The sequence below is a fragment of the Coturnix japonica genome, chromosome 4, assembly GCF_054131305.1.
Source record: "Coturnix japonica strain WE chromosome 4, WE-NBRP24, whole genome shotgun sequence".
Taxonomy (NCBI): Eukaryota; Metazoa; Chordata; class Aves; order Galliformes; family Phasianidae; genus Coturnix; species Coturnix japonica.
This window is the reverse complement of record NC_140666.1, coordinates 28,609,787-28,626,347: the sequence shown is the minus strand read 5'-3', so window position 1 is coordinate 28,626,347 and position 16,561 is coordinate 28,609,787. Positions and strand designations below refer to the sequence as shown.

Here is a 16,561-nt window from a genome sequence, read left to right as displayed (position 1 = left end):
AAATGTAGATTCAAATTTGTCTAATTGTGGTAAATTTCCTCAAATTTATTGTTGCTTCTGGCACAGTAATATGAAAGCGTTTTGTTTTGCTGGGGAGGAAGGGCTGTAAAATTGCATCAGATGTCCTAAGAGTAGCGGCTCATTTAGTTATAATGAAGGTATATTTATATATTTATATAGATATTTGCAGACAGAAGCTTAAAGGAAATGCTTAGGATCATAACAAGTGTGGGGATTATTTCATTGGATCCACAGGTAAAACTTCCCTATTTCTGCCCTAACTCAGGAGAGAGAACATTATTTATTGTGTCTCCTCTTACTTTGAATAAAAGTTTGGTGAATGTTGTTACCTGGAAATAAAAATAAAATAAAGCCATAAAATTTTGGGTTGTGTTATTTTGCCTGACTTGTAGACTGGCAACTGAAGTAGAATTTTCCAGGATCAGTTTATTAAATCTCTGTCATCTTGGACTTTAGCTCCTCACATTCTGGTATTGCTTATTATGCGAATAACTATAACACATTTCAGGCAATGTGGCCAGAGAGCAGGGAAGGCCTCATTTTGTTCCTGACAAGCTACATGTGTTTATTTATCATGAAGATACAGTAAGCTATTGATCTTTACTATTCACTAGCCTAACTTCAAACGTATCTACAAATTCTAGTTGTTCTTTTATGATACAATGTCATGCATTTTCTAAGGAATGATTTTGACAAGTTTTATCACATAGACTGTATGTTTTACCTGCAAAGGCATATAGAATTATCTCATAAACCAAACTGAGTGCATTGCACCAAGTGCAGTATTGTCAAAATATTGTCTATGCTCAAGAAAAAACCATTAGGTCAAGCTTTCTTTGAGCTTGAGCCTGCTTCTGTGCTACATGTTCTGTGCAAACCTCTCTCCTGCTTCTTGCTGTCCTATTAATAGACATATTTGATGGAAAGAACTGCTTGGAGATTGTCCCGGTATTTTAGAAAAACTTGGCTAGGAATGGGAATGATTCTGTAAGATTTTTCTTACAGATTTTGCTGTTTCTAGGCATAGCCTAACTGCCTTGTGCATCATCTTGACTCTTAAATGACCTGTCTGATTTCTAATGAGGCTGTGAATCTGTGTGTATGTACTTACATGAGTACACCATATATGAACAGGTATACAAACTTTTCCCTCCCTTCACATTCTCATTATTTTTATCGATATTGAGATATTTTTCTGTCCTATTAAGATAATTTTCCATTTGGAATTCAGAATAAGCAAAGAATCAGACTTAACTATATTTTTTCCTGTGTTTTGTTCTCATAATCTTATATAAAGTATTGTTAAGCCAAAAGAAAGATTAGGTCCTGTACCCAGCAGACATGTACATTTATATCACTGTAGCCCACAGTTTAATCCGGTAGAGTTTATTATAATGTAATTTTATAAGTATGGTGATTTTCTTTTTCATAGAATTCTGCAAATATCAACTGATCATCTATCGTTATATCCACATAGCAAATCAACAACAATCATCTCAATTAGGATGTGGTAAACTAAGAAGAAAGCTTTTATTTGTGGTCATGTTCATGATCTGCTTTCAGCCTTCCCTACAAAACATGCCTCTCATTCCACAACACTGCAGTAGAATTAAATAGTTCTTCGTGGCACTTCAAAGTTTGACTGAATTTCCTGCTAAAATAATAATAATAATAATAATAATAATAATAATAATAATAATAATAATAATAATAATAATAATAATAATAATAATAATAATAATTTTTTCTATTTGAAAAAACTGTCAAATACTGCCAAGATTTATAAGAAAGATTCGGAACTTAAATTTCAATGTGATACTGACATTACTTTAATTCTCCCTTCCCTCTGAAAAGGAGAAATACGAATACATGGTGAATCTGATTTCAGTGTAAATTATTTCACAAGATGATTTTCATTAAAGCAGCTGTCAAACTATAGCTTGTGTTTCTAGCTCTGTATTCATACTGATGTCTTCTTGCCAATGGAGGAAATTATGTAAAATTCTGAATGAAAGAGGGATTTTTCAGTTGTACAGAATAAGATCCCAGAGGACTGGTTGAGCTAGCACTCTACACATTAACAAACTGATCTTATGCTGATAATATGATGAGAGTTTTACTTCAATGCCAGGTCTTTCTTTTTTGTGATTATTTAATTTTGTACATTTCAATGTGTTTTTATTCCTAAGGTCTGGGAATTGGGAACATGTTTTATGTTTTTTATGAAGATGGAATCAAAGTAATACAACCTGTGGAATGTGAATTTCAGAGACATATAAAGCCTAGTGAAAAACTTCTCGGTTTTCAGGCAAGTTGTTACTTTTTGTTTGTTTGTTTTTAATTTGTTTTTAAGTTCCTGGTAGTATTTTTTCAAATGTAATTTTCTTTTAATTAAGAAATGCCAGTTTCATGTTACCTGTTTAATAAATTCAGATGTCTTCCCAATTAACATATAGCTTAAAATGTTGGACTCAAAATTTGCTGTCTTTGGTCAATTTCTCTCTTTTAGATTGAATATTTTCCCTGTTTTTTGTACTCTTCATCTTTCTATCACTTTCTCTCTCTTCTCTCTCTCTTCTTTTCCTCCATAATTTGTCCTTAGCAGCTCTCTATCTTTTTGTCTTTACTTCCCTCCTACCCTCCTCTTTTTCCCCGCATGTAGGTAGATCTCTATGAGCCAGATTCTTTCTGTTAAATGAAGGATTTGTGGTCACTGTTGTTAATGGTTTGTTTTTCTCTGCTGGTTGTTTGTTTATATCATTCTACCAAGTTTTTTGTTTGTATGTATTAAACTGCCAGTTATCATAAAGCAACTCCCTATCCAAATGAACACTCTTAAAGCTCCACTGGAGTTAGTAGGGATGACTGATACTTTGAATCCCACTTACAGTTTATATAAATAGTGTCAATAATTTTAATGTCAACAGATTTATAGCTGATTTCATCAAACTGTGCATTTACGAAGTATATTACTATATGAAAGCGTTTTCCATTTCTGTTTGGTTTTTTGCTGTTTGTTCCTTTCCTGCTAATCATATCATTTGCTGACATAATACATGTTCTCACAGGAACCTGGGACCAGCCACTGTATTCACTTTCTCTCATTATTTGAATTTGAATGAATGACCTTGAAATGAGGGGAAAAAAACAAAAGTGTGTAATAACTCATGAGCTGTACAGTTCTTTCGCTAATACCTAAAGCACACTGAACTGTCTCAATGGCTTTTGCCTGTTCAGTTATCATTACTGATATTAAAGACTGCTGTATTCGACAGCAAGATTTATTTTAGTGTGAATAATTACTCTTAGAACCACTAATCATACCTAAGTTTGTGCAGTTAAAGTGAAATCAGTTTGACATAGCCAAAAAAAAAAAAAAAAAAAAAAAGCCAAAGAGCTTTTTTATGGCTGTTTAATTCAAAAGCTGATTATTTAAGAAGTCTGTTAAGGTTTTATTGGTCTGAAGTGCAGCCTAGAGTGTAAGTGTATTTTTATTGAAATGTGGTAATAATCAGGATGGATAGTAAGATTTCTTTCCATTTCTGTTATTTTCAAACATAAGTTAACATAAGTAGTTCCACTACTATAAAAAAGACTGGGAAAGCAGACTGTGAGACAGCTTTCATTTTTAAGAAGATGTGGATTTGGATTTTGAATGTCTGGTGTGTGGGTATCTATGGTAAACGTATAGCCAGAACATAAACTTTGTGTTTGCATGCATACATTGAGCCCATTAATTTCAATAATATTTCCACTTGTGAACATCAAAAACTTTTTCCTTCACTTTTAATGAAAGCAACAGGCACTTTTATTCTTGCGGAAATGTTTGAAATATATATTCTTAGATTTTTCTATTCATAGATCTGCATAATGTAAGAAAGAAAGGAAAAATATTGTTTCCCTTAAATGTAAAAATGAAGAAGAAAAAAAGAGAGACAGATGAAAATCTGAATTTAAAAGAATTCCCTGTATGTGCTGCTAATACTACTATATATAATATTATATTACTGAAAAACCTCATTGACTGTGAAGATTTAGATAACTATTGCCTCCTTTGCTGAATATCTTCTTCTTCACCCTCTTTTGAAAATCTATTGGTTTTTTGTTTTTTTTCTAGGTAATGATAACAAAATAGTTCGGTTTTATCCCAAGGTCAGATTTTTATCAAGTTCATTTAGTTGTAAGAGCCTGTGTTGTAAATTGTTCACTTTTAATTCATTGGCTGTCATACAACTTCACTAATTAGATCTACTAGTGTATTTTTAGATAACTTTATTTAGCCTTTCACATATATTCTGTCTGTTGCTAATAAAATCTCCATTGCTCACCTCTTAAGAAATACCTACAGGAAATCATTTCATGCTTACTTAAGGTTTTTCCATTTCTTCAGTTTTCTCAATTACGTGTTCAAGTGATTGGTAATACCCCAGTAAAACCTGTATCATTGACAAATATATGCTGAAGTCTATGACCATATATAAATTCTGGAGTGCAGTTCAGGTTCAAGAGGTGATATACACACAATCCTGCATTATTCTTCCTCTGCTTTCCTGTTTACTTGTCCACAAAATAGAGTTAGACTTAACTGAGCTCCTGTAAAAGAATTTGGTGTTTCAGCTTAGTTTCACATTGTATTGTGAATGTATGGTGTAATAGTTAACCAAGCAGTTATTTAGGTATGCTAATTTTCATAAAATTAAATATAATTTTTCAATAATAATATACTTGAGAGCTCTTACCTAAATATTTAATTGCCTAGTGTCAGTATGGTGAAGTAGTAAAGTGTGTGTCTAACATGGGAATAAATTAGACTTCTGTTGTTTTTAAAGTGAAGGAAAAGACTGTGTCTTGTAGGATCATTATGGTTCTGAATTTTCTCAATAAGTACCAATTAGAAGTTGGCTTTTATTGTACTAATATTGACAAAGTTTTTTGCATAGGGGGGGAATAAACATATTTCCATTTTCTTATATAGGCAATTGCTTAATTATACCAGCTTTGACAGCTGTTTGTTTAACCTGTTCCCAAGTAGACCCCCCTAACCATGCTCCAGATATAATCTTTCAGCAGTCACGTGAGTTGTCATCCTGTTGTGTATGGGTCATTTTTCTCATTAATATGCAACCTCTATTTATCCTCTGCAAATTAATATAATTTAAGTCTTTAAATTGTAATTTTAAGGAAGAATGCTTCCCTTCTCTTCTCCCAGTGAATCCCTATTTCTGGGGAGGAGGGGGGGAAGAAACTCTTTGAAAGCAATTGGAAAATATCCTGATTTCTCCTCTATATGGCGAAATATAACATAAAGAACATATTTCAATAAACTGAAACTTTTAATGCCTAAAGTTGAACGTGTGTGAAAGGTGGGACCAAAACTGCATAATAATTAATTTTGAAAATGTAACAACATAGCAGAACAAAGTTGCCAAAGAATGTGAAATTTAAGCATGCTACTTAGTACACAGACATTTATTTTGATTGCATTTTTGCAGTGTAGGAAACAGACTAAGTGCAAGATTAGGAGAGGGAGAAAAAAGAGGGAGAGAGACAAAAATGTCTAGAGTCTGATTTATGTTTTTTTTAAATAAGTGAATGATAAATATACTTGTTATGTACAATTTATGGTTGTAAGTTAATATGGAATAGGTGATACATAAATTTAAGCCTTAATACATGCACTCTTCTGAACTGTTAAAATCTTTAGCTGATGAAGCATGGATAAACTTTTTACTTTACTGTTCAGAGAACATGACTAAAATGCTTGTTAAAACACTGAGGACTCTTGTGCACTAAGTCTAAATTTATAGGCAAGTGCATATAAATCTCCCTTGAGAAAATGCATGCTCATCCCAGTCTACTTTGAAAAACTTTCTCTGAGGATTTATTTACCTCCATCTGCTGGCTTGATGCTGGGCGAGTAACATTTTGATTAAAAAGACGGGGGCTGGGGGGGGGGGTTGAACACAAAACAAACAAACAACAACAACAACAAAAACTCCAATGAAATAAATTGATATTTTATCAGATTTTAGCTTTTTTTGAGAGAAAAAAATAGGAAAAAGTAAGCTGCTCATACTTTAATTAGAAGAAGAAAATGATGGTTTTATGCTTAGATTTTAAGGAGAAATTATTTTAACTCAACCACTGGGGAAATTAATATAGAGACTTAGAGTTATTGCTTCTAATGCCAAAGAAATTTGAACTGCCTAATCAGATAACTGTTAACTTTTCAAAAGCAAAATTTGAGTTCCATTGATTGAAGCTATTTCTGGAGTATCCAGATAAATGTCAGTTGAATAACAAGGGAAATATTACTACCTAAACCAATTAATGTTGGGAAAAGTACTTATTTCAGATGTGAGAAATTAGGTGCATATTTTTCACCATCACTTTGGATAAACACAGTTTTGTTTTTACTTCAGTTTTTTCCAGTTTGGTTGTAAAATGAGAACTGGCATTGAATTATAGGAACTGATAACAACATAAAAAATGTTCTAGAACCAGTAAGTATGATTAAGCTTTTATGTTGTTGTATATGATGCTGTGAGAGAAACTTGGATTTCTCCAGCAAGAGTTAACACTATTTTGCAGAGACACTGAACTTATCTCTGTAGAGACAGTTAACACTAGAGATAGATAACACTAAAAAATGGGTTGAACTATGGTGAGTTTCTGAGAAAGAAGACAGAAAAATGTAACACATTATAGTGCTAGGAACATCTAAAGACACGTTATTTGAAAGAATTGTCCTTCAGAGCAGGAGTACTGTGTCATACAATATTGAATTAGTTTTGTGTTTAGATAAATATTCACAGAATCACAGAATCACAGAATTGTAGGGGTTGGAAGGGACCTCTAGAGATCAACGAGTCCAACCCCCCTGCCAAAGCAGGCTCCCTACACCATGTCACACAGGTAGGCGTCCAGGCGGGTCTTAAATATCTCCAGAGAAGGAGACTCCATCACCTCCCTGTGCAACCTGTTCCAGTGCTCCGTCACCCTCACTGTAAAGAAGTTCTTCCGCACATTTGTGCGGAACTTCCTATGCTGTACTTTCATCCCATTACCCCTAGTCCTATCCCCACGCACTACTGAAAAGAGACCAGCCTCACCACTATGGCTCCCACACCTCAGGTATTTATAAACATGGATCAAGTCCCCTCTCAGCCTTTTTCTCAAGGCTAAATAAACCCAGTTCCCTAAGTCTCTAAGTCTCTAAGGCCCTTCACCATCTTAGTGGCCCTCCGCTGGACTCTTTCCAAGAGATCCCTGTCTTTTTTGTACTGGGGAGCCCAGAACTGGACACAATATTCTAGATGAGGCCTCACCAGAGCAGAGTAGAGGGGGAGGATCACCTCCTTCGACCTGCTGGACACACTCTTTTTAATACACCCCAGTATGCCATTGGCTTTTTTGGCTACAAGGGCACACTGCTGGCTTATGGTTAATTTGTCGTCCACCAGGACGCCCAGGTCCCTCTCAGCAGAGCTCCTCTCCAGCAGCTCTTCCCCCAGCCTGTACTGGTGCATGCAATTATTTCTACCCAGGTGCAAGACTGTACACTTGCTTTTGTTAAACCTCGTCTGGTTTCTTACTGCCCAGCTCTCCGGCCTGTCCAGGTCTCGCTGAATGGCAGCACAGCCTTCAGGCGTGTCAGCCAATCCTCCCAACTTCGTGTCATCAGTAAACTTGCTGAGGGTGAGAATTGATAAGGCATATTTAGAGTAAATATAAAGCACAGTTTGAGATCAGTGAAAGAATATTTTGAGATACTGAGAATTGATAAAGCATATTTAGAGTAAATATAAAGCACATAGAGTAAATATAAAGCACAGTTTGAGATCGGTGAAACAGCCTTCCAACTGAAATAACACTTTCACAGAAGAATATTAAATTATATTTTTATTAAAATTTAATTAAAAAATTAAAATATACCTGATGATTGCAAAGAATACTAGAAACATACTCATGTTGACACCTCACTTTATGCAATGAAAAGCTTTTAGCAATGTTTAAGAATAAAAGTTTGCTTTGTAACCATACCTGTCATTCATTAGAAACAGATTTTAAACATTTTCCTTAGAAGTGTATGACATTTAAACAGTGCAAGATAAATTTTACTCTTTTTATTTATGACTAAGCTCTGCTGAAGTTCCTGATTATGTGCTATCCCATGGAACCTGAGCTTAGTAACCTTTCCTTATCAGTGTGATTTCTGAAAGACCTTCCATTAGTTGAAGTTTAAGAACAACATAAGAACAAGCAGAGCCTATTGATCTCCTGTTAAGAAACTCCTTCAGTTAAAGGGGGAAATAGATTTATTTTTAATTTTGACTTACAAAGATAGAGTGTATTTTTTGAAATGCATAGAGGCACGGCATGCAAAGGAATGTTGATGAAACAGAAACATTAGCATTGAAATTCATCATCTGCTTCTGGAAACCATTGTTCTGTAACAGGTGGTTACTGGTCACAGACAACATGGATTCAAGAGGGAAAAGTCCTCTTTAATGGATCCGATTTCCTTTCATGGCAAGGTTTTCCACCTCGCTGACCCCGGAAAGCTACTTAATGGAATTTTTTTTGTATTTCAGCAATACTTTTGATACTGTATCTCACACTGTCCTTCTGGATAAAATGCCCTGCATAAATCTTAACAAAAATAGAAGTGAAATTTGTCCTTCTATTGCACTGTTGCCTGTTTTGATTCTTACACTTCTGCTGTTTTTCTTGAAATGCAGGATGAAGTTTGTCCCAAAGCTGATGGAGATTCTGTTCAGCGGTGTGTTTGGGCAACTGCTGTTAATGTAAAAGACAAGTTCATTTATGTGACTCAGCCTACACTGGACAGAGTGCTTATTATTGATGTACAGTCTCAGAAAGTTGTACAGGTAATTATTTTGTAATTTTTCACTTAATGTCTAATTTGTGTACAAGTTTCTTTATTACACTTTGGAAAAATATTAAAAAAGCCAGTGTCTTGGGAGATTCTAAATAAGCTCAATTGCTTCAATTGCTTACTGATGCTTCAGGAGAGCCTGAGCATCAGTAGTCTTATTGAGTTGGAAGAGAACTGATGTTTAGTTGACTATTGAAATCAAATACTATGACCACTGTGCTTTTGCGTTCTTACTTTCTCTCTTTAATGTTTTTCTTTTTGATGGCATCAATACATTTTCAGTGATATCACTGTACTATCAGTTTAAATCAGATTTATATTGAATTGTCAAAGATGTGTAAGAATGCATTTAGCAAATAATAGCCATAAACCAAGTACATTTTAAAAGATTTCCTGAATATCAAGAGATTATTTAAAGCTCAAAATATTTGTGTTTTGAGGTAAAATCAAACTATTTTTACTATTTGGTTTCTGCCTACAGTTCTCGCCATGTTACACTATTTTTTCTTTATGTACAATGAGCAGTGTTTCACTGTATAGTCTTCAGTCTTTCTGGTCAAATGGCATCTGCCTCAAGGGTTAGTTCTCTTTCACTTTCAGTGGCAAAAGAAAGAGGCTTTCAGCTCAAGGCTGCCAACAGACTTTTGGGACTTGTGTGGTTTTTTTTCATTTGTTTTTATTTTGTGTTTTTTTGTGTTTTCTTTTGTTGTTGTTTTTTTTTTTTTTTAATTATGCTGAGGGTCATATAAAACTTCTTGAAATGTGCTTAAATAACAGGACTCTGCTTCTTCTTAATTAAAATTATTTCCTGTGCAAGGAAGTCTGAAGCTAGTTAATAACTTGTTCTCTGGAAAAAAAAAAAAAAGAAAAGAAAAAAAAAAAAAGACATTTGCATGATGTTTTCTGACAGCATTTTTGGCACCATGTTAAGTTTTCTGATTCAAATTTTATTCATATAAATGATTACAAATAATCACATGTACAGAATTACTCACAGTATCATCACATTCATAAGAAACAGATGTTCTTTAGCTAAATATAACAAGGATTTGTATTAGAATTCTAAGCTAAATTGTTAGAATCATAGGATCATGGAATCATAGAATTACTCAGGTTGAAAAAGACCTCAAAGATCATCAAGTCAAACTGCAGCCTAACCATAGTACCCTAACTCTAACAACCCTCTGCTAAATCATATTTCTGAGCACCACATCCTTAAACACTCTTAAACACGTCCAGGGACGGTGACTTACCCACCTCCCTGGGGAGCCTACTCCCATGTTAATAAAAATATTTATAGATTTTCTTCACCTCTCTTGCCTTTTTGTCCATAAATGAATGAAAATCTTTAATGTAAAGATTATGCATATTTATGCACATATATAATATTGTAGTGTAAACTTTTAAAATAATTCACAGTGAAGTGTGATTTTAAAATTAACTTGACAAAAATAAATTTAAGGTTTATAATTTTGTACTTCAGACATCAGTGTTCATGTATTCTATGGCATTTCACTCTGTAGCTGTCATGATAATGAGGGGAAAAAAACCAAAAAATGATAAAATAAAAAAAACAGACACCAAACCAAATTATTTTCTACTTTTGAACTTTCAAAAATAGAAGAAATTCTATTTCTAAAGATAAAATAGCATTGCTGTAAAGCTACTTTTAAAATGCACAGAGTATTTATACCATCTGTGGAAAACTTTTGTTGAAATGGAATTCTCTCTTTTTATAGTTCTTGGATACTCAGAAATTGAGAAATTCTCTTGTTATTTTACATGTTAATAATATTTACAAAAGACATTTGGTGAGACGTTAATAATGAATGACAGATTAACAACAAAACCAAGTTGAAAAGCATGTGTTTTTACGCTCCTATGTAGTGGAGCAGAGTTTCTGCTATCATTACTAAACTGAAAATAATTTCCTAGGATATATTTTGTGAAAGATGTCTGACAAGTATTGTGGGACTTGATTGGTGCTAGGCTTAATGATATAATATATAATATGATATATTCAGAATAAACATATTAAAAAATAAAATTTATTGCAAATAAAATGAATAAATCATAAAAACACAAAACCTGTACAATCTTTTATACATATAATAAGAGTATAAAAAATAAAAATGCTGATTCACAGTTTGCTTTCAGAACTGAAGTAAGAAAATTTGGAATCTGCTGACAAGCCAAGTGATGCTTTGCTCACCATTTTTAATTATATAGCTGCCATGGTCCTGTCTTCCTTTTACTTAATTATTGTATGTCCATTTTTTTTTGTTGTTTTCTGTAGGCAGTAAGAATTTTTCCAGGTATCAAATCTTGCTGTACTCATAGCATATGCACAGACACAAATACTGGAGAAGCAAAGAAGGGAATTTAACTTTTCAGTCAGACCAGGCTATTTGTATAATGTACAGTACTGCTCAGTACTCAAAAAAAAGCACCAAAATACAATTATTTCTGGAAAATAGATACTAAGCTAATTATAAATAGGAGAATTTTAGATAGTGGACTCAGAGTGATTTGGTCTTGATTAGTACAGTTTCTTGTCTGATTTAGCTATATACTTTTCTTTCATTTGTAAGTTCTTGAAACTAAACAGAGGGACCTGTAATCATGCAGTACAAAATTAAGTGGGATGATTGAAAGGCATGTTGATTTAACCAGAGCTCATCACTGTTTACTACAGAGTGTGCTGGTGGCAGTTCAGCCTTGATAGCCAGGAACAGCTGTGAGAACATCTCCAAAATTCCAAGAATCTTTCTGCTGCCAGCATGCTCTTGGGAGTTGCATTATCCATGCTTGACTGCACGGGCAATTTCTTCTTCAGGCAGTACCATGGCCCGATTCCTGAGCACGACTAATGCTCATTCAGCAACAATGCGTGGGTCAGACCTTTCATTTGAGGAAGCCAAATGGAAATTTGATACACATCAAGAAATTAACTAGACAGTGGCCCAAGTATTGTTTTAGACCACTTGTCTTCTAACTTGAAGCAGAAAGTGTTATCAAACAAAAATGGCCTTTTCATGGGGCATCTTTTGTTTTTAAATGAGCTGGTGATGGCTTCATTTACCACTTTTAGAAGGTAAAAATGGTAGGTTTTTGCTTTTTTTTTTTTTTTTTTTTTCCAGATGAATCTGTGGCTTGCAACACCTCAGGAGTACCGTTAAGTATCATCAGCAGTCTCAGCCAGCCATTAGAGCATTATCTTGAGGATCTACATCATTACTTTAAATTACCTTCACTTAATTAGCCAGCTGGTATTCTCCTTGACAAACTGATAAACAAGCTGTGCTTTACAGCTCCATAATGGTGAGACTAAAAAGCAATTTCCACTTATTTTTGCTGCCTTAATGGTGAAGATAGAAAAGTAATCCCCACAATTGTTTGCCTAATGCAGAATGTCTCTTAATCAAATACAGTCCTCTCTTTTCATTTTTCTGGATTGTCCCAAAAAAAGAAAGTAAATCTCAAATGCCTAAGAAGTCTGTATTCTTTGGATAGAAAACTCAAGGAGGGAAAGCAACTCGGTACTGATCACTTCTGCCAAATGTAGAAATTATAAGGAAAACATTAATGTGTTAAAAATATTGCCAACTTCAAGTGAATATATCCAGTTAAATAGAGTGTGATAACATTATTTGGGCAGAGTTTCATAGGAATATCTTGCATTGACTTTACTATGAGGCTTGAGAATATTCTTCCCTTATTAGCCATTTTTCAATATTTTTTGTAGATTTTAAATTGATATATATGATATGAGGAAGTTGTAGGGAAGGAAGGTTAGCATTTTTAAATTTAAAACATTTTTTTTTCAGTTATCTAATAGTTTCCATATAACATGTTTTTTTATGCCAAATATTAGAACACATAATGAATAAAAAGCACTGTTTCAGCAATTCAGTGACTTTGAATTAATCAGAAGTCTGTTTCAACATCTGACAGTGTAATTTTAAAATATAAGCTGAAAACATCAGGATATGTATTTCTAGTCATAGTTTTAATTCAGTCATATATATTATTTTTCTTTTTAACATGGGGTGAAGAATAAGGATTTCTCATTTTATTCTTCTTGCAGGCAGTAAGTACAGACCCTGTTCCAGTGAAACTACACTATGATAAATCACATGATCAAGTCTGGGTGCAGAGCTGGGGAGACATGGAAAAGAATTCACCAACTTTGCAAGTAAGTATGTTGATCAGACTGATTATATGCTAGGAAACCTAAATAGATTGAATATTTATGTATTTCCACCATTTATGTATTCCTCTTTAAACATCATTATGATGAAGCAACATGGGTAGGAAAATCTTTTTAGGAAACCTGAAACAACTGAACTTACTAGAAAAGTGTTAAGAGTTTTTCTACACTCTTATTTAGAAATGTAAATGCTGATTTGATGGAGAGTTGTATAGTACAGCTGAAAACAATGGCATGTTTTGCTAGTCTGTCAGTCTTCTGAGAGCAGATATGCAGTTTATGATGTTTTGGCTCCTAATCAGACAATACCATGGGCTTTAGGCATATTCATATTTCACTAAAATTATACTGATGTTCTGCTGTTGACACGCTAAGAGCTCTAACATTATCTATTGCTTATTGCTTAGAGTTTGGGGGTTTTTTAGATATAAAATAATAAAAATACTTATTTTTCCCATGCTTTCACAGCAGCAGCAAGTGTAGGGAAAGTCAGCAAAGAAGCGTTATAAGAAGCTTTACTTCTGTCCTGCTTTTTCACTCCTTTCTTCTAATTTAAATTAATCCTATCAGTATACAGTGATACTCTTTGTCAGATAATTTCAAAATTACTTTTTAATTCAACTTATTTTCTTTAGTAGTCAGTAAGGTGCTTATTTGTCTCTTATTTCTCAAATGCATAAGGAATAAAAAAAATCATACATACAAAATCAGTAACCTTTGAAAGTAATTTTTTATACTCTTAGTGAGTATAGTGAGTAAGGTAATTTGCCCCTCCCCCCCAGCCCCCCCCCCCAAAAAAAAAGACTAATAATTGAATCAGATATATCCTGTTTTAGAGCAAGCATTTGTTTTCAATCTAGTTTTCCCTTGCATGATACATTAATAAATTCTTTTTTTTTTCTGAATCCAGTCTTAAGTGAACAGAAATGATAATCATAGCAGCTATTAATATAAAATTGTCTTTTACTTGCCAATAAAATTCTAGCTCAGATGACATTCAAGATTTGAGAATTCAAAGAAAATTTATTCGTAACAACTGAAGGTATGCGTAAACTGCAACCAATTCAATATATGCTATATTTGATTTCAGTATGATTGACGGGACTTAGGAGCATGTGTAGCCATAAATTTCAGTGGATCCGTTGATAACATTTTGTATTTTCATGTAGACTGAAGTGCTTAAGAAACTTATTTGCACTCTAGAGTGTGAAAAAAGATAAAAATCAGTGTGCACTAAAGACTGCTATAGAATGCAAATGAATAAATATGGTAGAAAAAAAAAACTGAGATGAAAAAAATTATATACGGGGAATAGCTTGTCTAGTATGCAGCAATTCTCTGAAATCTGTAATGCTGATTAGCTTTATTCACTGTTATTTGCATTCCTTCTCATGGCTGAAGAATAAAACGAGAGATGGAATAAAGGCAGTGTTCTGTGAATCTATTTAGATATAGATTAAATTTTGAAGGAATATTTCAATAGTTTGTAATAATGTTACTTTATGTAGGTCATAACACAAGCCAGTGGAAGTGTTTCTCATCACACAATCCATACTCAGCCAGTGGGAAAGCAGTTTGACAGAGTGGACGACTTTTTCATTCCTGCTACAACCCTCATTATTACTCATATAAGGTAAGTTTTGGCTGAGTTATATTTAACTTTCAAATGAACTGTAACGTTGTCTCCAATGAAAATATAATTTAAATACAATCTTGAAAATATTAGACCATGCACATTCAGTATTGCTTTGGAAGACTCTTTTTCATGTACATTATTCATAGGTTAAATGAAAGCTCTTTAACTCATCAGAATAAACACCTTTATTAAAGTAATCTATTGTGGTTCTTTTTTTCCTTATCTCACCAAAAGTTCAAAAAATTCCCTATTCTCTATATACTAAAGTTGAGGTGTAATACCACCTGAGGTGTACTTGAGTAATTAATAACCATAACGTTCAGATAATTCTCTAAGTTAGAAGTATAGACCTTATTTTGGAAATGATACCAGTGTCTTCTACTGCTGAAAGCATTTGCGGTATATATCTTCTGCTATACTGCATTAAATGCGTCTTGTATTCGAGTTATTCCTTTGGTAACTTAATCCAAAAATATGCTTTTGGAGTTTTAAAAGGAATTGTAATGAAACATGACTTATATCTTGGTGAATTACCTTCTCTTACTCATTCTGTCCTTTATACTTTCATTTGTTTGTTTTTGTTTTTTTAAATCAAGCTGTCTTTTTTTAAAACAAAACATGACTGAGCATGCAATTCCAATTCTACTGAGATGTGTGAATAAAACTAGAATGATCTATGAGATGAGAAGATGAAATTAAGGTATTAAAACTGTTTATAGTATAATCCATGCTTGGTAATAGTGCAAATTGAGTTCTTAATTATTTCTCTCATTAATTTAACACTGTCTATATGACCAAAGCATAGACAAAGTCTGATTGTGATAGAAATTATATATAAATTATGAAAGAATGGAAGGGTGTGACAAGTCAGATCATAGGACAGAGTGTGAGAAGAGAGATAGGTTTCATCCAGGTGTAAAGCAGAAATCAACAGTTTTGCTAGTTAAATGAAAATCTCTTTTTCCTCTGCAAAACACATTAGTAGGATTGTAAAATTTCATTTTCTGTAACATTCCTATTGGTTAGAATAGAAAATGTCTGCCATCTGTACATCAGAATCTTGCATTGATTTTCATTAACACTCTGTATGCTCTGGACTGTTAGGCTCCTTGCTAAGTGGCACAGACCTATTTCAGTTCAGGCCTCTTTGAACAATAAACATTTGTTTATTCCACTCTGTCAAGTTCAACCTTCTATAGAAACACTTCTATTATTATGATCTCACTTTTTCTACAGTTATAAGAAGTCATCACGCACATTTAGCTAAAATCTCAAGTCACATATGTAAATGTGCATCTCCATCTGTAAAGATGCAGTTAGTTATTTCAGTTACTGGTAGTCCTTTAAAAGTAAAAACCTGAAATTTAAGGTGATTCTACAACTGATTCCAGAACTTAGTTATATTTATCTGTAATTGATCTAGTTTTCTGTATCAGAAAAACATTCTGTTTCTCCTAAAGTGGTTGCTGGTGAAAAAGAATATTTTTAGTTTTCTACAAAACTTAGCTAACAAGGAATTAGCAATTAGCCATGTGCAATTTAAAAATGAATGTGTAAACTTATGTAGCTAGATAGAAAGTGCCAATACTGCCATATTGCTTTAACTGAATAGACAAATGCCTATTGTGTCCCTGAACTAATCTGCAGCCCCTACTCTTAACCATAGAAAACCCACCCTGTTATGTATGTTTGGAGCAGGTATGATTTGAGGGAACATATCCTACTGCTTCATAAACTACCACGTACTGATTGACTAGCCTTCTTACTATTTGGATGTGATGTTTATTATTATATC

At 33.4% G+C, this 16,561-nt stretch overlaps 1 protein-coding gene across 2 annotated transcripts in view; it reads left to right on the top strand.

Annotated features, from left to right (window-relative positions):
* Positions 1-16,561, top strand: part of FSTL5 (follistatin like 5) — a 219,016-nt gene that overhangs the window by 187,357 nt on the left and 15,098 nt on the right. For both annotated transcript variants that reach the window (XM_085544805.1, XM_015860999.3), the window contains 4 exons: positions 2,211-2,329; positions 8,763-8,912; positions 13,008-13,115; positions 14,639-14,763. In XM_085544805.1, the coding sequence (XP_085400931.1) occupies positions 2,211-2,329; positions 8,763-8,912; positions 13,008-13,115; positions 14,639-14,763 (502 nt within the window). The remainder of the gene's footprint in view (positions 1-2,210; positions 2,330-8,762; positions 8,913-13,007; positions 13,116-14,638; positions 14,764-16,561) is intronic.